Source organism: Denticeps clupeoides, chromosome 16 (genome assembly GCF_900700375.1).
Source record: "Denticeps clupeoides chromosome 16, fDenClu1.1, whole genome shotgun sequence".
Classification (NCBI taxonomy): domain Eukaryota; kingdom Metazoa; phylum Chordata; class Actinopteri; order Clupeiformes; family Denticipitidae; genus Denticeps; species Denticeps clupeoides.
This window is the reverse complement of record NC_041722.1, coordinates 8,871,592-8,894,563: the sequence shown is the minus strand read 5'-3', so window position 1 is coordinate 8,894,563 and position 22,972 is coordinate 8,871,592. Positions and strand designations below refer to the sequence as shown.

At 44.6% G+C, this 22,972-nt stretch overlaps 2 protein-coding genes across 2 annotated transcripts; both read right to left on the bottom strand.

The window, feature by feature from the left end:
* Nucleotides 1-408: 408 nt before the first annotated feature.
* On the bottom strand, nucleotides 409-4,640 carry LOC114766085 (cysteine and glycine-rich protein 3-like). Its single transcript, XM_028956692.1, has 6 exons — nucleotides 4,528-4,640; nucleotides 3,965-4,077; nucleotides 3,122-3,293; nucleotides 2,540-2,657; nucleotides 1,358-1,451; nucleotides 409-522 (listed from the first exon to the last, which is right to left on the bottom strand). Exons 2-6 carry the CDS (start codon nucleotides 4,074-4,076, stop codon nucleotides 446-448), a joined length of 573 nt encoding a protein of 190 aa, XP_028812525.1. The 5' UTR covers nucleotide 4,077; nucleotides 4,528-4,640; the 3' UTR covers nucleotides 409-445.
* Nucleotides 4,641-4,884: 244 nt separating this feature from the next.
* Nucleotides 4,885-10,530, bottom strand: LOC114766195 (transcription factor E2F8-like). Its single transcript, XM_028956845.1, is given in 14 exon segments — nucleotides 4,885-5,668; nucleotides 5,788-6,092; nucleotides 6,170-6,305; nucleotides 6,704-7,024; nucleotides 7,398-7,869; nucleotides 7,970-8,042; nucleotides 8,135-8,341; nucleotides 8,427-8,456; nucleotides 8,459-8,557; nucleotides 8,647-8,808; nucleotides 8,908-9,219; nucleotides 9,813-9,963; nucleotides 10,081-10,335; nucleotides 10,429-10,530. Coding segments are annotated over 14 exon segments (2,787 nt in total). The 5' UTR covers nucleotides 10,513-10,530; the 3' UTR covers nucleotides 4,885-5,488.
* Nucleotides 10,531-22,972: the final 12,442 nt, after the last annotated feature.

Below are 22,972 nucleotides of genomic sequence, written 5' to 3'. Positions count from 1 at the left end.
GGTGAAATGTTCAATAGTCTCACCTGCAGTTTTTAGCTTGATGCAGCCAGCTGCCCTTGATGCTTATTGGTACAACGTTTATCTGAACAATCTCCTGTGGTTTTTAATTAGTGAACGTTTCTGCTTCATCACCCGTGAAAGACAGAAGTACATGGGGGAGACCACCTCGTAATAACAATATAATAACATGACACATTGAGATTAGTACAGCCAGTACAGCAGAGCAATTATCAGTTACAGGGTATTTCATCTTAAAGGTTTCAAATTCAAGCATATAGGATGCTCTCTTTTTTCCAGTTTGCAGTGTGATCCATTTAAGCATTGATTTCAGGGCCAAAGGATTTTCCCTCCTTGAAAGCACCTTATCTGACGGTGGCAACAGTGAAGCTATATATTAATTTCTAAAATGGCCTGGTTTATGTTTTATATATGCTTAAGAGAACCATTAGACTGTTGCATCCTCCACCACTCCTGGGTTCCCCAGACCTCGGCCCTTGGGTCCAAAGTTCTTGGCGTAGCAAACTAAAAAGTCAGGAAATAAATGCATGTTACTGAGTGCAGACTTCTCTTTATCAACTTCTTGAATGAGTAGATGAGTTAAAAATACATCGCTCCAGGCATATTTGTTCATCTTTTGAAATGAATGCACAGAAAGAGAGATGCATCTTAATTGAGCGAGTGAGCAGGGAATATGCGAGATAATCCACTCCACAGTGAGTCCTAAACGTAGTGGATTATCCCTTGTGACTCGGAAACCATTTGCTTGCTGTGAAGAACTGAGAGTTCATAATCCAGCAGATCCATCCTTCACACAGAGGCAAGGAGCGATGCACTCTGTTAATCCAGTGAAACAAAACATCATTTTGTTCTTACAGTGACGAGATTAACAGCGGTATGTGAGCAATTTATATCCCAGCCATGTTTACACACTGTGGAGAATGACAGTGTTGGGGCGGGTTGATCTCTCCATCTGCTGCAATTACTGCTCGCATGGCGTCACAGTAGGCGCATGCTGATCAGAAGCATGGCATGCTGAGGGCCATTTTTCGGCCCTGTTGACAGTGATGGCAATACCGCATGCAGCTTGTATACGTTGAAATGTTGCCTTTCACTGTTGAGGGAATTAATAGTGAAGTGAAAGTAAAGTGATTGTCATTGTGAAACACAGCTTTTAACCCATCACCCTTTAACCCGTGGGCAGCCATGACAGGCATGAGCAGTGTGTGGGGATGGCTTTGGACTCGAACCGGCAACCTTCTTATTACGGGTCGGTTTCCTTACCAGCTAGGCCACCACTGTCACAGTTAGGGGCAAGTAGGACAGAACACCAGCCCGAGGGAGTGTGAAAGGTTTTTACCTTTACAGTAGAGCTCTCCATCTTTATCGGTCACCGTTGTGGACTCCAGACTCTTGCCACACAGGGCACAGCGGAAGCAGGTCTTGTGCCAGGCCTTTGGTCACAGGGACATAAACCAGCGGTGTTTAAAAATATTTTTCCAGGAAATGAATTCCTACAATTTGAATTACCCAGTCCCTCTGAATCAGAATCAGAAAACATTATTAATCCCAAAGGAAATTGCTTATGCTACAACTGCACAGACGGAAAGACAACAAGTGCACAGAGAGACCGAGAGACAGACATACAAAAATATGTAGGTAGTAATGGCCTAAGCAGCATTGCACATTATGTAAGAGTTAATTAAAAAGTGTTATTAACAGATGAGATAAGATTCAAATGGGACTAATGAGAGTGAAGGGCTTCCTTTGTTGCTCCATAGAATGAGTTTCACTGATCATCCAGTATATAATTTTTTTAGTTTCATTATCTTGTTCCCTGTATTTACTCAGATCACTATATTACCATTGACCTGTATAATAATCTGTAATCACCCCCACAAAAAGTTGTACAAAAAAGTTTTCAGGAGTTTGATAAAACACTCAGGTCCTGGCAAATGAGAATGGCTCATTAGTGCTGGAACCTAGATATATCTATTTTACGCTATTAAAAATGTGTACATTATATCAAAGTCAGCTTTATTGTCAATTCTGCCACATGTACAGGACATGCAGAGAATTGAAATTTTGTTACTCTCAGACCCGTGGTGCTTACAAGTAACATTAAATACAAACAGTAACATTAAATACAAAGGTATAAATACAATTTTTAAAAACACAATATACAAATAAGGGCACATGGTGGAGAGTGCAAACCATGTAGTGCAACAGAGCTTGTAAGTGTAAAAGTGACAAAGTGACATATATGCATGTATTATTTTTGGATGTGGATTTTGGTAAAATGTTGCATTAAAAATGCATAGTTTTTCGAAGACGTTTGCAGTAGTTCTCTTTAAGTAGCTTTAGTTAACCAGACTAGGCTCCTCTCAGCGTGATGTAGTTGGTAACTGTCCTGTTATATTGAGCTCACACTTCCTTCCTCTCGCCGCTGTCACACAACAATTTAGCTAATTACCACAAACACATGTAATAAATGCAGCGTGATGTGTGCCCATCATGAAATGCTCGGGTCAAAGCTTCTTACCTTTCCTGCACCCATGATCTTCTCCGCCGCGTACACAGCCTTCGAACACCTAGGGCAGCGATCGGTGCTGCCAAGTTTTTGTGCAAACTTGCTGGGATTTGGGTTGGTAGGCTTGGTGCTGAGTGAAATGTAAATCCGACGAAAACATAAAAACGACATTACAAAATGCAGTATTAATCATCATGATGGAAATGTTTCCATGGCAACATCAAGGGTGTCTTGGCAGTTCTGTTTTGCTTTTACTGTCTGTCTTAATAACTCTGCGATGACTGATTACTATCTATTTTGGATAATTTGTTAAAATGAATTAATTCCATGTCACTTCTTGCAGTAATTATGATGGGTTCATCTTCTGTAATCACACACTAATTCTGTAAACCATTCTGTTGATGTGATTATTTGATCTGTCGTTTGTTTAGCAGTTAATATAGTTGCCACACTTTGTGCTTTATTGTTTCGGCTTAATAAATTGTTCGGTCAAGTTGTAATTGTGAAAATTTTGCAATATTTTCTATTTTTTGCTTTTGAAAACAACATGTCCAAATTAATGGTGTCTAATTGTTAATTTTTTTTGTGACGTACACTTTAGGTTGTAGGCAGTGGTCTGCATCGGCCGGATCTGAGCTAAGCGCTCCAGCCCCTTGGCCATATCCGTATCCTTTTGGCCCATATTTCTTGCCGTAGCATGATTTGCAGTAGACCTCGGACTCGTGTGCTGCAACGGTGGCGCTGTCCAGGCCTTTCCTACAAGTCACTGGACACAAACAACTCTTTAATTTGAGGTTTCACACACACACACACACACACACACACTCAAACACATCCTGACGTGGAGGCCATAGCAGGGGGAACATGGACAGACATACATATACACAACCTGGTGCCATTCATCTCTCCTCAACTGCTCCATTTACAGAGCCTACTTACAATCAGTAGTTACAGGAACAGTCCCACTGGAGACACTCAGGGTTAAGTGTCTTACTTAGGGGACACAGTGGTAGTAAGTGGGGTTTGAACCCCACCTTCTGGTTCACAGGCGAGTGTGTTACCCACTAGGCTGCTACCAGCCCAGGAACAGGACAATCCGGACGCAGTGCTCTGCTGCTTTATTTAGGGAGAAAACACGTCGCGGCTGGAACTCTAGCCTGTGAACTGCAGCCAATCGCATGGGTGTCGGTAGTCCCGGTGGTCCCGTCTACCTGTCGGCAAAACCCTGGCTGGCACTGAGCTAAAAAGTCCTGTCATTTACTCAGCTGCTGCTGGGACGCGCCACACACACTGCTGACCCCGTGACTCCCGGTAACACAGTTCGGCCTGGGATGCCCGCAGAGCACAGCTTCTCTTTGTGTCCCTCGGCGGACTTTGTGATTCCGGGTGTGGAAAAGACAATCTACATATTTAATAAGATTTTCCTGTTATACTTACTACATATAAAACAGGTTTTGTGGAAACTCCTTCCATTGCATTGGATCTCTTCAGCATGGTACACCGTCTTCTCACACGCCGCACACGTCGCTCCTCCGCCCCAGTTTGGCATCCTTATAATGATTTTTATGTCACCTTTCGCAGTTCCAAGAATTATCATCCAAAACTTAACTCACCACACTTGTGCTGGTTCTATGTAGGTTGAATCATAAATTGCAGACAAGTGATTAAGAATCTCAATGGAACCCCCCCCCCCCATTCATTCTTTGAGTGCTTATCAGTCCCGAATGTGATACGATTCCAGGAACAGAGCTTTTAATAGACCAGGCACTAGAGACGGTGGATTCCAAGCTTTGATATTGTTTTAAATGTGTCCTTATCATCTCCGCTAGGTTCATTAATTTACTTTTAAAGAAACGCACCTTTCTATTCATCTTATGCAGTAAAACAGTGAATAGCTCATCTCAAGAAAAAGAACGTCCAAACTACTGAAAGATGAAGAAAGAGGTTTTTTAAAACCAGGAAAAGAAAGATTTGTGAAATCTGATGAAGTCTGTACTTACTTAGGGATGCTGGCAAGACGTAGTTCACCTCTTTCTTCACCAGTCTGGACTACCTTTTATAAATGCATGCAGGGGGGTCCTTAAATACTGTCCCATCCCTCCTCTATCTCCTCAATGTCCCACAATGACGTCCAGATTAAAGCATCTGCCCAAAATAACATCTGACCACAGCAGTAGTGGGTAAAGAGGCCTTTACTCCAGACACCGAGCTGGGAAACAGGGCTCCTCTCTGAGCTTCATTCGCTCAAAGCAGAGGAAAATACCAGAAAGGACGCACTCATTGAATATTAGCAAGACACAAGTCACAGGACCAGGAGAAATTAAATATTTTTCTACAACTCTTTTCAATTTGCCCGATTTCACATTTTAACATTAATATCACAAAAAAAAAAACACTTTCCCCAGGTTTAAAGTCAACATTTACACTGTGCAAAGTTAGATTACTGTTACTTATCTACATTACAGTACAGCTACAATACTCCCCCCCTGCAATAAGGCTGTTGGGGTTTCCTACACCCGGTGGCACTCAGAGACAATGACATCATCATTACATTGACCAGTTCAATGAGTCAAATTTGGCATTCCACGTAATCCCTGAAAATCCCTGATGTACAGTTCGTGTGAAAGGTTGTACAGTGAATTTTCTCAGAAACAATAGTAACAACAATTAATAAAAATCCTACTTTGATCAAACAGTTCACAAAGTTGATATATATATATATATATATATATTAAAAAAAAAAAGCTGCATGGACTGGTTTTTAACTAATTGTCGTCTTCCAGTACCACATTTAGCACCTCAAGAACACATTCATTGAAAGCATTCAGGACCAAATACAAAAATGTGTGCACACCCAACAATACATATATGTATAAAAATACAATTCAGCTGATACACTCATACATGCATGGTCAAGTTCACAGGCTCAAGATGTTTAGCAGCAGTAATACACAGTGGTCTTCAGTGGGGGTGGCTCCCATTTTGATTTAACGAGTCTTCAGGGCTCACGTCCAGTTTCCTCTGGGGTATGAAGACAGTTTTGGTTGCTACAGGGGTGGTCATGGCCGTCAGAGTGGACACCGGTGTGTGAAAGAGGCTGTGCTGGATGCACTGGGGGCCTTTAGGTGTCGTCAGTAAGGGCTGAAGACAGAAGCAAAATGAAAGCAATTAACATTCTACCTTTATCCAACTCCTGCATATACCCTATATAAGAGTGGCGATGGGATATTTATAATTTAGAGGTACACATCAGACTTTACCTGCTGTAAACTGATGAGTGTAAGCGGCTGGTTTGGCTGCGGATGCTGGAGCGGTCCAGCAGGAGACAGGGGCTTGATGAAGACCATGCCCCTCTGGGGAAGGGCAACGTGTGATGTGGGCAGGGGACTGGCTTGCTCAGGAACCAGAGGGCTGCCTGCTGCTGGAATAAGACCCATGTTCTGCATGGTGAAGTTGAGGATGGCTGGACTGGGACTCTGGGCACGTGGGTAAGGAGACACTTGAGGAGCCCGATGGAGAGTGAGGCTTGTGGGGGTGAATTCTTGAGGTATAAGGGGTCTGGAACCTAATGGGGCAAAAGTAAATAATCAAGATTCCCAATTGCAATAGGTAAAATCATAATCAAGATAATTAAAACAGTACCTGCAGTTGGTGTGTGGTAGACATTGTAAGTGGGTGTGGAGGCTTTGGCAGCCTCTCCATTAGAAGGGTGGGACTCTTTAAAACTCAAAATAGGCGGCTGGGAAATGGGAATCAGGTAACCTGTTGGTATCAAAGTCTTCCACACAAACAAACAAAACATTTGTAATTCATTTCATTTGTAATTTTAAACCATTTTAGTAATATAACGTAAACTGCACAATATTGTGCTCATGCATTACTGTTCTGCAAAAACAAACGTAATATATGCGTTATAGTCTGCTTCCCGGGCGCCTGTCATGGCTGCCCACTGCTCACCAAGGGTGATGGTTAAAAGCAGAGGACACATTTCGTTGTGTCACCGTGTGCTGTGCTGCAGTGTTTTACAATGACAATCACTTCAGTTTAAATTAATTAAATTATATATAATATACAATTATACTATACAGCCATGCATAATATTAAGACTGTGATAGGCTGCATGATTAAATTAAATTTGAAAGTATATTTAAGTCTGGCAACATATCAGAATCTCACCTCTGCATGCAGTCGACCCGATGGAACCACAACCTCCTGCAGTGGAACTGGGTGCGTTTGGTTCAGGGTCTGTGCCGGGTGAAGTGGGGTGAGCGCGAGCTCGGGTTCAGAAGTCGAGGACCTCTCTTCCTTCTCCAGGTAGGTTTCCACACTGTGCTCCAGAGGCTGAATGCTGCTGTTGGCACTGGCCTGACCCTCAGTCGGCTTCGTGAACTCTGGGTCCAGGTGGAGTGCTCTAGATGAAGGTCGGTTTGAACCCAGGGACGCGCGCCGAGACTGCAACCGTGACTGCAGAATCTCACCAAGTGTTGGTGATGCACCCTACGACAAGTCAGATATACATATTATAACCAAGTAATGCTTGCGTGCCATCATTTACATATTATTGCTACAATAATATAGTTATAGTTCAGTAATATGTGTGTAGTAAATATGAGTATGGTTGTGAGGTCAGATTAACTTTTACATTTTGTTCAAGGGTCTGACAGCCTCAGGAAAGTCTTTCTGTGTGCAATTGTACACTCGGATAGCATCTTCCTGAGGGAAGTGGTGTGAACCGGGTGTGTAATTTTGATGAACCTGCTGTTATAGATGTCAAAATCGGAGAGGAGATGTGGGGATTGATCCTGGAACCTCATACATGCGCCCACAGGATTATCCCCAGTAGACCAGGCCTATCTAAACAAGTCCTCACCTTAGAACTAGCAGCAGATCTTCTGACCTTGGGGCTGTTCTCGGAGGACTTCCCACTGCTGGGTCTCTTAAGTGCTTTAGGGCTGGAGCGGGGCCCGGTGCCCCCAGAGCCCGATGCCACAGGGGACCGTTTAGTGCAGTCTCCAGGACTTTCAAATGTCATGGATCGCACAGCGAAGCTGGGCACCGGCCTGGGTGGAGGGTGGGCCACGTAAACCGCATAAGGCCCTCTCACCTGTTGCTGCGGCAACAACACGGGGATGAGAGGGGAGCATTGATGGGGAATGTAGGGAAGCGCCCCCGCTGGCAGAACAGGGAGCTGCACCACACTTCGGCTTTTGGCCTGGGGTTCTGTAACGGACATGGAGGACTTGGATACTGGTCTCTTTTCTGTCAGCTTATCCAAGCTGTCTCTGGATCCTGGTGTATCTTCTTTGCTTTTAGAACTTATTTTGTGTTCTTTACTTGGAATCCTGTAAACAAAGCGAGAAATTACATCAACATTCCTGGAATAATGAAACAATATTTAATAAGTCAAACAGATCTAATTGTAAGATTAGAATTAAAACTTACTTCGACTGCTGGTCAAGTTGGATTTTACAGATAGCAGCCAGCTGTGCCATTTTACTGGGATAGGATGAATCATCTACGCGCGCACACACACACACACAAAGTGGCAATGATGAAAAAGAAAACAAGCATTGAAACAGGGAAAATGTAATTAAATTCTTCACTCACTGGAAATGATTTTGATGGGACTGGTGGGTGCAGAATTGATCTTCCTCCGATCATCTTGAATGCTTTTGGCCAGTTTGACCAGAGAATGGTGGCGGGTGAATCCCCGTTTCTCACCAGGTGAGGAGAAGAGGTTTTTGGTACAGTTGTCTATGGATGAACGTGGCTCCAGTGTTCTTGATGCAGAAGATACTGAAGCTGTTGTCGGAACTTCTAAAATAAAGAGTTTTTTTTTTTATCTTTAGTTTACGGTTTACACTCACAGGAACATTATTTATCTGTACATACCATTAGCAGGGAGGCAGGTCCTCAGGTCCAGTCCATTAAAAGCAGGCTTCCTTCCCCTATCCTCGGTCACATGCACTTTCTTTATGAGCTCCAGGCTGCTCAGAACATTGGCGATGTCATACAGCCTCCGGATCTTAGCTAAACACAAACATTTTATTCAGATTTAACTAATAAAAAAGAAATTAACTATTTCAAAGGGTCAATGGTGATCTTGACATATTACTCACTCTTAAACTTGTTCTTGTCCCGGTCCATAATTTGATCTTCTCCAATTAAGATCTTGGCAGCAACATCCAGGCTGACCACGCGAGGAGTGGACACCAGGAACAACATGACAAACTTCTGGCTCATGACTCTGAGAGACTTATCTTTGCGACTGTTGACTGATGCTGCAGATTTTGAGAGAAAGAAACATTCACGTCACTCACTTTTTAATACGAGGCACATAATAAAAAGTAAAAACCAACAGAATACTTCATTGAACTTACCACCTTTGAACTCCACCCCAGGGAGTTCTACAAAGCACATCTCCTTCTGCCCACCTTCCCCGTCCATCTCCTGCAAAAACTCCTCGTTCTCTTTCTCTTCATCAAAATCAAGCTCTTGGTCGAAGCTGTGCTGCCGTATCTGCTGCATCTGTTGCCCATAGCGCTGCTCCTCACCCACCTTCCGCAGAGTTGCCAACGTCTGCGGGAGTTTCGAGCGTCCGTGCCACGTGTAGCGATTCTTTGCGAGGCGGCTCACCATATGCAGACTCTCCAGCACATTCATAATGTCGTAGATACGGCGTCGTTCCACGTCTGGAAAAATGGAGGCTCAAGCATCAGACACGGACTTCTTCAGCACAATACTTAGTTGTATTACAAACTAACGACATATACACTAGATATACAGTCAAAAGTTTGGTTATGGACACAAAGGCCATTTTGAAGAATCCAATGCAAGAAACATATTTAGTATTTCATTGTATCAGGAGGAAGTGAAGTGTGTTTGATGAATCTGTTCTTTTCACCTCTTTTTATTTTCATGGCTGCTTTGTTCACTATTGACATCATCAAATGCCGCCTCATGAGACGCTCATTATCATGAGTGAATGATAAGAAAGTCTTCAGCATAAACCGTCCCCGTTCTCTAACTTAAGGTGGTGGAGAGAAGACAAGGCTGAAATGCTGCCATCACAGCAAAAGCTCCCTGCTTTGGAGACACTGAAACGTTGGGCCAGGTTTGATTTTTTTTGTCTATTGCATAAATTCACATGTGTTATTTCATAGTCCCGTGTCTACAGTTTTGTTCTTTAATGTAAAAAATGCAAAACACGTAAATGAATAGGTGCGTCAGATAGGTGCACGACTGGCCGTGTATATATAAAGAAATGAAAGAAACCATCACTTACTAAGTTCGCCAGCCACATCATCAAGGCAAATATCATTGTTGACTGCAGGGTTAGGGTAATCTGGATATCGGGCGAGGAATTTGTGACACAGCAGGCCCAGGCTCTTCTCCTTGCGGCTAATTTTCTCTGATTCCTCCCCAAGGCCGAGATCCTGTCAGTTCCAATAAAGTCACATTAAACTGATGTTCCGGAACAAATGTAATTAAGGCTCATTAAAGGGTTCTGAGGTGGCGATAAAGAAACATAATTCTCATTTTCCGGTTTATACCTGAGACGAAATTTCTGGCTCAGCAGCCTCCTCACACCGCCCCTTCTCTCGGTTGCGAATTTCGGGGCTGGCGGCACTGATGAGCATTTTAAGATTTGAGGTTGGAGTCCACGGCTCACATGAAGGGACATTCCTGCCCTTGGTGGGGGTCGTCAAAGACCCCATGTCCTGTTGGGACTCAGTCGGTACTGGACACTTGTAGACCTTTCCTGCCGCTTTCGCAAGTGTCTGCGGCTCCACAAACACATCCCCGTTCTGGAGGGTAAATGTGATCACGAGTAAATAAACCATCCAGAATACGTCGAGGGGTCAGTAACATTCATAAAGTGTAACATATTAATAACCAACCATCTGATCACGTGGTTGTTGGGGCTTTGGGGTTAGATTTAAGAAGCCTTGTGAAGCACTGGTCATCTTCCACCTAAAAAACATACGGAATAAAAACACAATCGTCCCACTGAACCACATAACAAAAAAAAAAAAAAAAAAAAAAAAAAATTAAAATTTTATATATATATATATATATATATATATATATATATATATATATATATATATATATAAAAATAAAAACATAAACACAAGTTATTAACGTTTCCGAATGTGCATTGAAAAAAAAAAAAAACGTTCAACCTTTTCTTCTTTCTTTCTTTTTTTTACCGCGTTGTAACACGTCCTCGCACGCTTGGCGGTAACTGTACGCCCGCGTCACCGCGTACGTAGCCCCGCCCCTCGCCGCGACCGACCAATGGCGGCGAGGCGGGAGGCGGTCGCGGGGGCGCGCGCGGCGTCCCGCGCAGGTAGGGCACTTTTTTGAAATCTTGGCGCGGAATTCCCTGCGCGCGTTCCAGTGACAACCCGGAAATGGGCGACGCGACGCGAGCAAAAAATACAAATTAATATTCGCAACGAGTGGAAGTGGGCGCCAACACCAATGCCTGGGTTTATAATAAATATTATAATTATTAACATTTGCCCGCATAAAAGGATGCGATAAATCGCCTTGCTGGCGCCTACGCGTTTCGCTCACGGCGTTTCAGTCTTCGTCAGATTTAGCGCGTTAGTTTAGCAGCGACAAAGCGGACTGATTTCGCGTAAGATGAACTTCTGCCCCAATAAAGCAACCTTTTCTTCTTCAGCGTTTAAACTAACGAGAACGCCTGAAAACGAGCGGAAATCTCTTATTTAAAAAAATCGCGACGCAACTGAAACGCGATCTTACTCCTTAGGTCCCCCATAAGCAAGATGCCGGATGGGTGCTCGTATTTCCCGGTCAAACGCGACGCGGAGACTCACCGAGCAGGGACCGTGCGCCTCTACGCAGCTCGCCCACTACGCTGTCCGAATCCATGGCGGGAGACACGATCCTGCGGCGAGACGAGGCGGGAAGCGCGGGGGACGAGGACGTGGCGTCCGCCTAAACCTTCACCACTCAGGCGGAGTTAAAGTCACGCGTCGCCATGTCCGAGCTGAGCGCGTCCGAAAAGCCCAGAACCGCGGCGGGTCGGTCGCTCATGTCCACACGAACTAAAAGTTTATTTGATCGAACTGACCATTTGTCCCGCCCTAGTGTTTGCGCGTGCAGGGCGCCCGCGCCCCGCTACGCCACGCACCCCGTCTCGCTCGCGGAGCCAATCACACAGCGGGTCACGCTGCTGGGGTTAATGTACGGGAGCCCCTGTGAACCCTGTGCACTTTGTAATTACGGGACCTTTTACGTGAAAAATAAACCAAAAAACGGAGAATAAAACCCATAGTTAAGTATTATTTTTTGTAATCATTAAGTTGCAAGTTTAATAGCTCTCAGAAGAGGGCGATTATTGGCACCCCGGACGCGATGTTTAATTCACTAGGCGCAGAATTAGATGGAATCTGATGGAGGGCTTGCCCTGCACATGGAAATCATGAAAACTCTACGATGAGTAGTAAACACCTGAAACGGTCGCATGGGCCTGTTCGCACGACTGTGTACGTGGGTGACGTCATTTGCTTGTGGTTTAGTGGGTCGTTATAAATATTTAGGTAATTACATATGCCTCCTTGACATTTTGCACTGTTCAATAAATGGTTAACATTATTGCAACCATGTTTTTTTACCTTGTAGAACTACATTGTTACTACAACGTTTAATCTGTTATGAACACTGGTGCATTATACATTAAAACCCCCAATGCGTCCTTCACGGTTTTCGAAGATTTATGAATGTTTCGAAAAAGGTCTGTGAACTTTATCCTCAGATGGTTCGCAAAATAAATAGCGATTCGTTTCGGAACGAGGAAAATAAATAGGAAGGAACCCTGTGAAAAAAAAAACGTGCGTTGGGCGTGATGTGGATCCAGGTCGGCTCTCGAACCCACGGGCGGGTCTGACGCTAGGTGGCAACCCATCCATTCTCGCCGCGAGTTGCCATGGAAACCGGTCACGGCAGAGCGGGAGGCGGCGACAGGAGTGTGTGTGTGTGTGTGTGGTGTGTGCGTGTGCCTCCTTGAGAGCGGGCCGTGACGTCACGCGACGGATCCGAAGTAGTTTCGTGGGCTCCGGTGGGAGAGCGTCGCGTGAGGCGCGCGGAGGAGGCGGCGTGGGCTGCGCAGCATCCCGCTCTGGACACGCAGAGCTTTTCTTTCTTTACTTGTTTTTATCTTAATTTTTTTTATTCCTGGTAAGTGCACCCCGCTAGGCAGGGAACGCGGAGACCAGGTTACAACTGATGAAATGTGGGCGGGCCGGGAGCTCCTCGAATGAAGCTGGAACGCTTCTCTGCGCGGTGTCGTTTCGGGGGGTTTCGGGGTTCTGTGGGCGCGGTGGGCAGCGCCGTGCACCTGCTCGGCATCATCTGCCCTTTTCTCTAGTGTCACCACCGTTCATTTTAAAATGTCGAATTGACACTTTCACAAGTACAAGGTTGTGTGAAAATACGCGCAATTCTGTGGAACCTTAGTTAACTCAAGGAAAAGGTGGAAAGGATTTCCGGAAAGTTCCCTTTATGCATGTCTTTTATCCATGGGATTTCAGGGCGGCAGGCGGGAGGATGCCCGGATAAAGGGGGTCATGTTGGCACCGAAGCCGTTACCCTCAGTTGAAGCTGGTGAAAGATGGATAACCAAGAAAGGAGATGTCCCCTGATGTCTGCTGCAGGACAGCCCCTCTGGACCGGCGTGACCCCAGCGCTGAATGAGCCCGGGTGCACCTCAAACTCAGCGGGACAGGCTACGGTGATGAACTGAGAGCTTGGGGTGGAGAGCCTGGTGGGGGCCGAAGGACTTCGGATTTGGGGGCGTCTGGACGTCTTTGTCATTGTTTTTGTCTCCCCGAGAGCAAACGAAGAAGATGGAGTCAGGAGCGGAAGCCCCGCCACCCCAGCAGCAGAAGAGGAAGCCCGCGATGCACGGCTTGGAGGATCAGAAGAGGTGAGTTACGGGGGGGGCTGCTGCATCTTTTCATTTCGGAGCATGAAATCGATGCACGTGAGCCCCAAATCACACATGTGCCGAGTAGAGTTGGTTCTAAAAAAGTGAAAGCGATTGACACATTTGTTGAATGTGTCCTCTGCTTTTAAACCGTCACCCTTGGTGAGCAGTGGGCAGCCATGACAGGCGCCCGGGGAGCAGTGTGTGGGGACGGTGCTTTGCTCAGTGGCACCTTGGCGGATCGGGATTCGAACCGGCAACCTTCTGATTACGGGGACGCTTCCTTAACTTACTACTAGGCCACCACTGCCCCACTGACACAAACTCCTTTATGTTCTGAAGGCAGGAATTTCTCCATGAGCTTCCAGCACTGAGAAGGGTCACTGCAGGGCCTGTCCAAGCCCATTGAGACATACTGTGTGTGATTATGGGATCTATAAGAAATAAATGTTGTTGTTGTTGTTGTTGATTTCCGATTAAGTTTCTCTCACCGCCACCTTCACCTTCTTGTCACCTTCCCGGAGCTTCAGAGTGCTGATTTTATTATTGATTGTGGCCGCCACCGTCCCAGGCCATATGGCTCGGGGCACAGTATCGGGTGCAAGGGGCTTAATTGACTCTTTTTTTTTCTCGTTTATGGCCGCTCGCACGCAGGCACGATGGTGGGACATGGCTGAAGTGATTTACCCTGGTCCGCAGAGGCACGGTGACGTGCTATTGCCTGCTATTGGCAGTATGCTGCCACTTTGCCCCCCCCTTCCGAACCCAGGACAGGGCCGAGCCAGAAGGCACCATAAAGAATGCACGCATTTTATTGGTCACTGATTGGATGTCCACCACGACAATTTGTAATAGCGTTTGTCGTGCGGGGGGGAGGGGCTTGGAGATTCGACCCATCTGCTTGTTTTTTTGCCTGGGGAGCGAGATGAGAGGGGATGGGTGGTGTTTTTTTTTTTTTTTGATTATGTTGGCCTTTCCAGTAGGTGTGAAAACATGGAAGTGACAAGTCATGATGTGCTTTCCAGGCAGGTTTGCCGGTAGAAATGCCCGATGGCTCTTCTGACAGTTGTTTTCTGCTTTACCTGAATAGGTTTTTAATTGGTCGGTATTCCCCATGTGCCTTTAAAGCAGTGAGGTTTACCTCCTGCACAGAATTTTTAATAGGAATTGTGTCCCCAAATATATATATTTTTAATTTGGGACGTCCAAGCCGCTGTGTTTGGTGGACTCCCTTCATATTGTCCTGAATTAACGATCAGACGGGATTTTATGGAGCGTGGAGCACTAATAATGACACAAAATTGCTAAAGCGTAAATGCTGCTGCTGTCTGATCTGTGCCTGTATTATTGCCCCCAATAACCGCACATACATTACGTGTGTGCATGCTGTGATCGTGTGAGGCGTGGCGGTGCCTCAACAGGTACGGCAGCAGTGCAACCCGGCAGAAGCAGGGCCTGCCAGGTCTGGGACGAGGGTGTCCAGTGTGGGTCTTTAGAGCTCCTGTTTCTTTCATTTTCAAGCTTCAAACTTTGACATCATTACAGTGAGGCATGCAATGCTCTGGGGAGACGGTGGGGAGACGGAGCAAGGACGGCTGCCTGCAGCCCGCACTGACGTTCGGTAAATTGAAAGGCTCCCGGGGGTGGCTTGAGGAAAACCCTCTCTGCGGGAACGTGCTGGGTTTCTTGGAATAGAACGGCTGTCTAGCAGTCCACCCGCTCCTGGGTTATTCAGATACTCGCAGTCTGGGCCATAAAGAGTACGTCTGGAGTATTTCCTCTTGCTTTCAAGTGATTTTCAAATGTGTTTCATTCACAATAAACCTTAATAGTCCATTCAAATTGTCCGTAGATCACGTCTTTTGTTGAAGCGTGTGTTACAATGGAAAGACATGATAATCCTGAAGTGAATTGTTAATTGAGCTTCATTATCAGTGTCTTCTATTGATTCTTCCATTATTATTGCTCTGTTATTGCCTTCTCCATTAATTGGAACAACACTAATCCTTTAGCTCTTCCAGGATTTGTGACGATACGTTCACAGTTGTGCACAAATTGAGCCTGAAGGGTCTGTTTAGTTAGCATACTAAAAATACTTAGACTTGGTTATGAAAAGTCAATAAAATTAAAGAAATGCTATATGGACAGCCTCGGAGGTACAAATGAAGGGTATGAAACAGCCGCTGACCCCCTGGGTGCAGATTTTGTTCGGTGCCATTTCTAATCATGCTGGTTTGTCACCACTCGGAGGAGGGGCTGGTGTGCTGAAGGGCCATGTTTAAGGACATGCTGAGTAAAAATGCGGCCTGACTAAAGCCATGAACATTTGTCTTGTTTGATTTATCCTTTGACCTCCCACCAGGTTACCATGATACGGTATGATTAATAACTCGTGCACAGCACTGCAGGGCAAACTTTTCAGAATTAACTTTGGAGCGTTCATGGTTTTTAAAGGAGGAATATGAACGGGTAACTATCAGAGATTTAGGTAATGCATGAGGCATACATACACGTGCTTATGATGAAAACGCTATGGAAACGTTTCTTTTATTTCGCTTTAGCTTTTATTTGCCTTTCATGTTTCTACCTCTGAAGGTGAGAGGAGAGAGGCAATCCTGCATGTCTGAATGTGTTTTACTGACACAACAGAACGACAAAAAAATGAACATTTGCCCCTAGGAACGTAAAAATGAAAGATCCTGCAGTTTCCTACCCCTTCAAAGAACGAAAGCGCAGAGGAATAAAAATTTCAGAGTGACACTAATTGTAAAAACCATTTTCCTGTGATGCATCTTTAGAGGCCTTAGCTCATTAAAAAACTGCAGTGGGCCTCTGTTATGGCTGCGTGAACATGTCCTGTTAGTAGCTGTAAGCAACATTTGATGTGGTTTTTATGATAATATTCATTTATAAAATTATCTTATAATAAATAAATGTGTAAGGAAGGTACTGTATTTTCTGTGTATTTGTTGAAAACAAATGTTCGCTACTTAAAACCCAGCGTTAAGGTTGCTGCTACCGTGTTTGAGGGCACAGTTGTCCCCCCTATACCAACATATGGCGAGGGCAATTTAAGCACATTTTCACCCTTCGTTTCTCATCCCTGCTGCTCATTCAAGGTTCAGCATCTGTGCTAATGACACTCCTTACCCTTTATATCGCTCCAGAGATTTAACTCTGTTTGTCATTGAAGCTACCAAATGCAGAAAATGTGACATAAGCGGCCACCAGTGATGGAATTTCGCCACCGTGCTGCATTTTTAATCTAGCCTCTTGGTCTGGTTCATGTGCCTCAATGGGGGAAGATGGGACGTGTATTTGTTTTTCAGCCCTCCTTAGAAATCCATTAGACTGTTTCTAATGTAACACAATGTTGGCCATGCCTGCTTCCTGTGGAGAAAGAGAATCATTTTTTCTCCTTTGTCACTGGCAGCTTTGATTGATTGGATGCCAACAGCTATTCCACAGAATGTCTTTAAAAATAATTGTGGTTCTCTCAAAAGTAAATATATTTGAAGATTTAGATTTATGAGCAAAAATGTGCAGGGAATAATTTGATCAGATGTGTTCTAATAGGGACATGCTTGCTTCCCTGAGCAATGAGCAAGATCATATTTAGAGGAGAGGCTTTATCCGTCCATCCAGGCAGCACTGATTGGCTGTGGGTTTTGGGGTTTGGGTACACGGGTCAGAGGGTGGGGCCACGGGCCCATGCCACTGGTAGACGCCACACACCACCTGTCAGGCCCACTGTCCCTGGGCTCCAGGGCAGGGTGAGGGACAGGTGGCGAGGCTGGTTGGATGGCCATGTTTGGTCTATGGGTGTCCAGGATAGGATGCTCTTTTAGTTACATGTGACCTGCACGTTTATTGTCACATGGTTGAATCGGCCCTCAGAGAAAGATCTGTTTATTTCTCCATTTTTTTTCCATTTTGAATTACTGTAACTCGCAGGGTATGCTGGTGTCCGGTCAACGTTCATGAGTTCCTGATTTTATTTGGGGGGTCACTGGTCAGTATCTGGTTTAGTCTGGAGCAGGAGTGGTGATTTGGCAGTGAACAGGTGCAAAGGCTCATTCCCGCAGTGATGGGATTTGTGAGTGGCCATCGGCCTCTCCCCCATCCAGCGTGACCACATATCCCATCAATGATCCTCTCACACCTCCTTTCTACATCACTCACGTTCAAGGATTACATATTTATTATAAAAATGATAAATATGGAATAGATACAAATATACCAGATGTTGCACATTTTTTATTGGAAAACAAATATATAATTTGTCAAGATAGTCAGGAGAATTTCAAAGTCTGTGGGAATTTTATTTTTCATGTTTAATAAGCTCTTAGCACATGTGGAAACAGAGCTGCATCATCACAGTACTCTGTCAAATGTGGAGAAGTCACTCAACAAAATTGGACATTTTACAAAATTACAACCATAGTTTCTAATGAGTGGTCTGAATTTCTGTTGCATTTTTTGTGTTATTTTCATGTGTATTATATATAAAATATATATTTTATATATTTTATATTATTATATATTTTTTGCATGATAATCCTCTATTGTGTAATTTTTGTTTCATATTTCTGGTTTTTGATGTAAGTTTTTTAAGGTGGTATGAAGTAGCGTCAATTATCACTCTTCAGTTCAGTTAGAAATTGGAGACTCCTTTGGCTCTGATGTGTTGCCATTCAAACAATGTGGTTATAAACAGTAAAATAATGAATACGTTGTTTTATTTCAATAATTAATTTATCATATACTGTCTGTAAACCAGTCAGTCACACTTCTCAGGCTTGGTCAATTATTAGCTTTCTGTCTGAAGTTGCTTCAGGCTTTACACCTCAATGCTTATGGCCAACAGAACAAATAAATGAATAAATAAATGAATTTGTTGGTAGCAGTCACCCACTCAGAATGACAAATAGCCACTTCAGTCATTTGTTACCTGTCAAGTGTAAAAGTGGCCGCTGAAGTGCATGTAGAGCTTCGGCCTCGTCCCTCCAGCCATGCTGCTTTCGGTTTCATTCACACAACTGAAGTGAGAGCCCACTTTGCCTGGAGCTGTGAGGGAAGAGCTGTGGTATTATCAGCCGGCTGCAGTTTTGCGTGATGTGCCAACATCACACTCTCAGTTCTCGCGGCCGCTTCTCACGTTTTCAACACGAGGCCGTGGAGCGGGAGGCCGACAGAATTCAATTTTACACTCCACGAGTTCCCCCACTGATAAGCAAGGGATAAGGAGAAAATGGGCTTCTCTCCTGTTTATCCCATTTCTAGCCTGGAGTGTGAAGCAGGAGTTTTCCGGATTCTCCCCCCGTTTCTTTCTGGAACCTTCTGAAAGAAGGCTTAATCGCCAAGGCTCCAGACATGGGTCCCAGACAAAGAGGGGTGGAGGAGCTTAAAGCCCAACATGGCATGGGGTGCCACACCAGTCACACCGCTGCTTTTGTCATCTGAAACGTGTGTGCTGTGACATATGTCCCATGAAAATCTGGTGAGTTCTGGTTCCTGCAGGGGTAGTAACATGGGCTCACCAAGGTGACAATGAGAAATGTGTGTGTGTGCGTGTTCCATTTCACAAGTTATTTCTTCCATTACAGAGCCCTTTATGGGTTTTCCAATAATGCTGCAGATATTGCTACAATCTATAAAATTATCTTTGTTGTTGTTGACTGATGTCACATAAAACATTTCATAGGGGCAACTGGGATGAAAAATGTAGCTTGCACAGTTTTCTTGTTCTTTAAACCAGTAGAAAATGCTTTTGAGTTAATTAAGCCAGTAAGTTCAAGTTCAGTATTTGAACAGCCAGCAGGTAGAAAATCTGCTTGATGGGCGAGAGGAAGAAACTGAGTTTATTTAAACTGCTTACAATGTCATGATGATGACAGAGTGTTTGAAACTATTCTCTTCACTGTACAATGAGGCGATTACAAGACTTGGGCTTTCCTGGACCTCCAGTGGTGGATTATGGGACACACTTTGAAGAACGTCAAGGGCTTGAGGTAGACTTGTCTGAAATCCCTAATGGGATTTAATGATGTTCTTGCATTCCCCCAGGGAGGGTCCTGGTACCTCTTTAATATGTCATTAGGGTCATGCTTTTATAATTGGGTCTTTTAGCTGGAGCAAGCTGTTAATGTCCTTTCCTCTCAGGTCCCCTCTGGCCACGACTTAGATCAATGCATTTGAATGGGGGGTTGGCAAAGAAGCACCATTGGATACTAGAAAGCGATCAGAATTAAGTGTTGTTCCTCTTGCAGGATGTGATATGCTGGTCTTTTTTGTTATTAATCGGTTGAATTGATTTATTAGGATCAATTAAAAAGCAGAGACGCAGTGCCGGTTTGTTTTCCATTTCTCCTCTTCTTTAGACTGTTGAGTGCAGCTGTTTGGAAATGACTTCATGCTTGTGTGTCATGGTTATCCCAGTCCCACTGGGCCAATAGCCATAATGCTACAACATCAGCCTGTCTAAGGACAGGACATCTCCCTACTCCTGGAACGCTGTAGCAGTGTACCACTGCTGACGAGGTGCAGGAAGTGGGCCATAATTTCCCCATATGGTTGCTGTCACGTCCTGAATTCCCATTACCTTGCCCGAACCCATCCCCTCCACCTCTCCCATCTTCTATAACATTTGGCCGTAAACATAATCAATACATGCGTTCTGCTGCTATTGATCCCTGCTGTATGTCCCTTTAAAACCTTCCCTCCAGCAGGTCCACAGCTGCCTCAAGTCTCCAGCAGGTTGTCCCGACGGCGACCCTATACAGAAAGATGTTGTTTCTTAATCATATTTTTCTCCTGTCGAGAAAATGTCTCCTCTTGCGTCACACTGGAGACCAGAGTTTTAAAAGGAAACTATATTAAGACTAGATGGAATATGGAAATGAACTCATCATTTAGAATTTTGTTTAGCTTCATTCAATAGATCTACAATCAATAATAACCGAGCAATGATATTGAAGTAAAGTGAAGTATAGTGATTGTCACTTATGATACACAGCAGCACAGCACACGGTGCACACAGTGAAATTTGTCCTCTGCGTTTAGCCCATCACCCTGAGTGAGCAGTGGGCAGCCATGACAGGCGCCCAGGGAGCAGTGTGTGGTGCTTTGCTCAGTGGCACCTAGGTGATACCTTGGCGGACCGGGATTCGAACTGGGGACCTTCTGATTATGGGGCCGCTTCCTTCACTGCTAGGCCACCACTGCCCCATTGTGATGATATCCCATGTTTAGAGTAATGATGAAATAAGTTTCATCCAAACATCAAAATAGATATATCATGCATTACTTCTTGTTTTTAACCTTATATGTTTTTGGTGTTTATTCTGGCTGAGTGTTATTAGCGGTATTATGCCTGTCTGTAAGATTGTATATTTTTGTTGCCCTAGAGCAGGATAATGTATGCTTCCTTCACATGTGAACATAATAATAATCAAAGGTTTCAATGACAATGTCCACTTAGTTCTGTACTTGTTGATTTTAATCACTACATCCACTAGAGGGCAGTTCAGAGGCCAAAGTTTCTGACCTTCTGGCAACAACAAAAATGATGAGGAGGTCATAAAAATGAATTTATTAAAAAAGAGGCAGTGACAAAAAATCTGTGAGACCATTAAAATGATGTCAACATGCAAACGGCTTTACAGTTTTTACCAACTCCCATCTCTTTGAAGAGATCCTGCATTTCTTCTTTGTGACTTGAATTACTGGCTCTATTTCTCCCGTGATCTCCACTGGTAAGGCTGCACCTTGTCTACACCTGCAAACCTTTCAAAAATGCCCAAATATGGCTGGTAGGCTCTGTCGGTATCCGTATCTATCTTTAATCTTGCACATAAATGAGCCTTAATAGTCTTTACCTGTCTGCGACTACACGTAGCACTCAGTGTCTGATGAGCAGCTCGTTTTCAAGCAGCTTTGATGTCTGATGAGCCTGGTCTGATCTGAGCTTCTTCCAACACAGCAGCCAACTCTGCATCAGACTGTACTGGGAACAAAAGGAGGCTGGAGCTCATCACTCAGACACTCACCCCTGCCTGACCTTCCCTCTCGTCTGATGAAAAGAGGTGCTGGTCAGGGCTCAAAAGGTTAAGCGGATTCTCGGCTGCCTCCTTGCACCTTCCTCCAAAGCTGAAAACAAAGGGCTGAGGCTCGAGCAATTTGGTCGCAGCAGTCGTCTTAATCTTGGCATTTTCCGTGGGGAAGTGAGCAGAAGCGCTTGTCTAAGCATATAGAGGACTGCTGTCCTGCACGGGGCTCAAGGACATGACAGTGGTGTAATCTTAACCACTAAAAGCTCTCCAAGATCGGACTAGGGGGTGCAGCAGGGGATGCACGGAGTCCTGTAACCTGATCGCCATTTAACCAACAGAATGAAATCCTGTGGATGAGACGTCAGCATAATGCACATTTAATTAGCTCGCCCATGCAAGGTGCCTTATAAAGCAATGCTTTAGAGAAGCACCCGGCAAATGGTCTTGTCCTATTCGTTCACAAAGTGAAGTCTTCCCACAACCTGCAGGCTCTGGTGGCAGCAGGAGACACACTGTTAGATGTGATGTTGAGTGACGTCCTGCACGTTGAAGAACAGTTGAGATAAAGAGTGGTGATTGCCCACCAATGGTCTGGTCGATACCGCAACGAAGGGATAATGGTGACGATCAATGAGCATCAGGTTGTCACGTCCGGAGTGTTTTGCTGATCAAATATTTATCTGGGGACTGCGAGAAGCGGCAGCTAGTCTGTCTGTCAGGCTGAGACGTTCCATCTCTGAGTATTGACTAGGCTTCAAACGCCTTTAGGGGTTACGAGCCCACCTTCCATTAAAAATGAATCCCGCCTAAGCCTTTCCCTAATGACATCATGTACAGTAGACAGTTTGGTAGTTGCTCATGTCTCTGGTGCTTTTTAACCTCACAAACACAACTAACAGTCTGTTACGCAATTATGAATAATTACTTAAAATGTACATCAATTCTATTTATATATTGCTTTTCTTTGTGCAGATCTGTTTAACTGTGCAAGTGGAGACTCATGGGTAATTTAGTTGCAAAGCCAAACACTGCAGCTCTGTTGTGGGCACATTTTGATTTGAAGCCAAATGAGGATAGAGAGCCTTGTAAGAAGATGCTTATGAGGAGTAGTCTGTCAAATTTGTGGAAAAAAGGTGTCAGTCAGGCATGCTAATATGGCAGATCTTTCACCTCACCCACTATCCTGAACTTGGGAAGACATCCGCAGCCACAGCTCCATCACGGCAATTGATGATTTGGCGAGAGACTGAATGTAATGGTCGGCTGTGGTTATGCAAACATCCCAATTTTGATGGACGTTCCTGGAGTCTCTGGCATATTGATAGTGTCTCCCTGACTCCTGCACATCATATACAGTACCCCAGAATCTTTGGTTTATTTGTTCTTACAAAAAGCTCATGCACAAGAGACTGGGTGTAACAAGATGAATTTAAC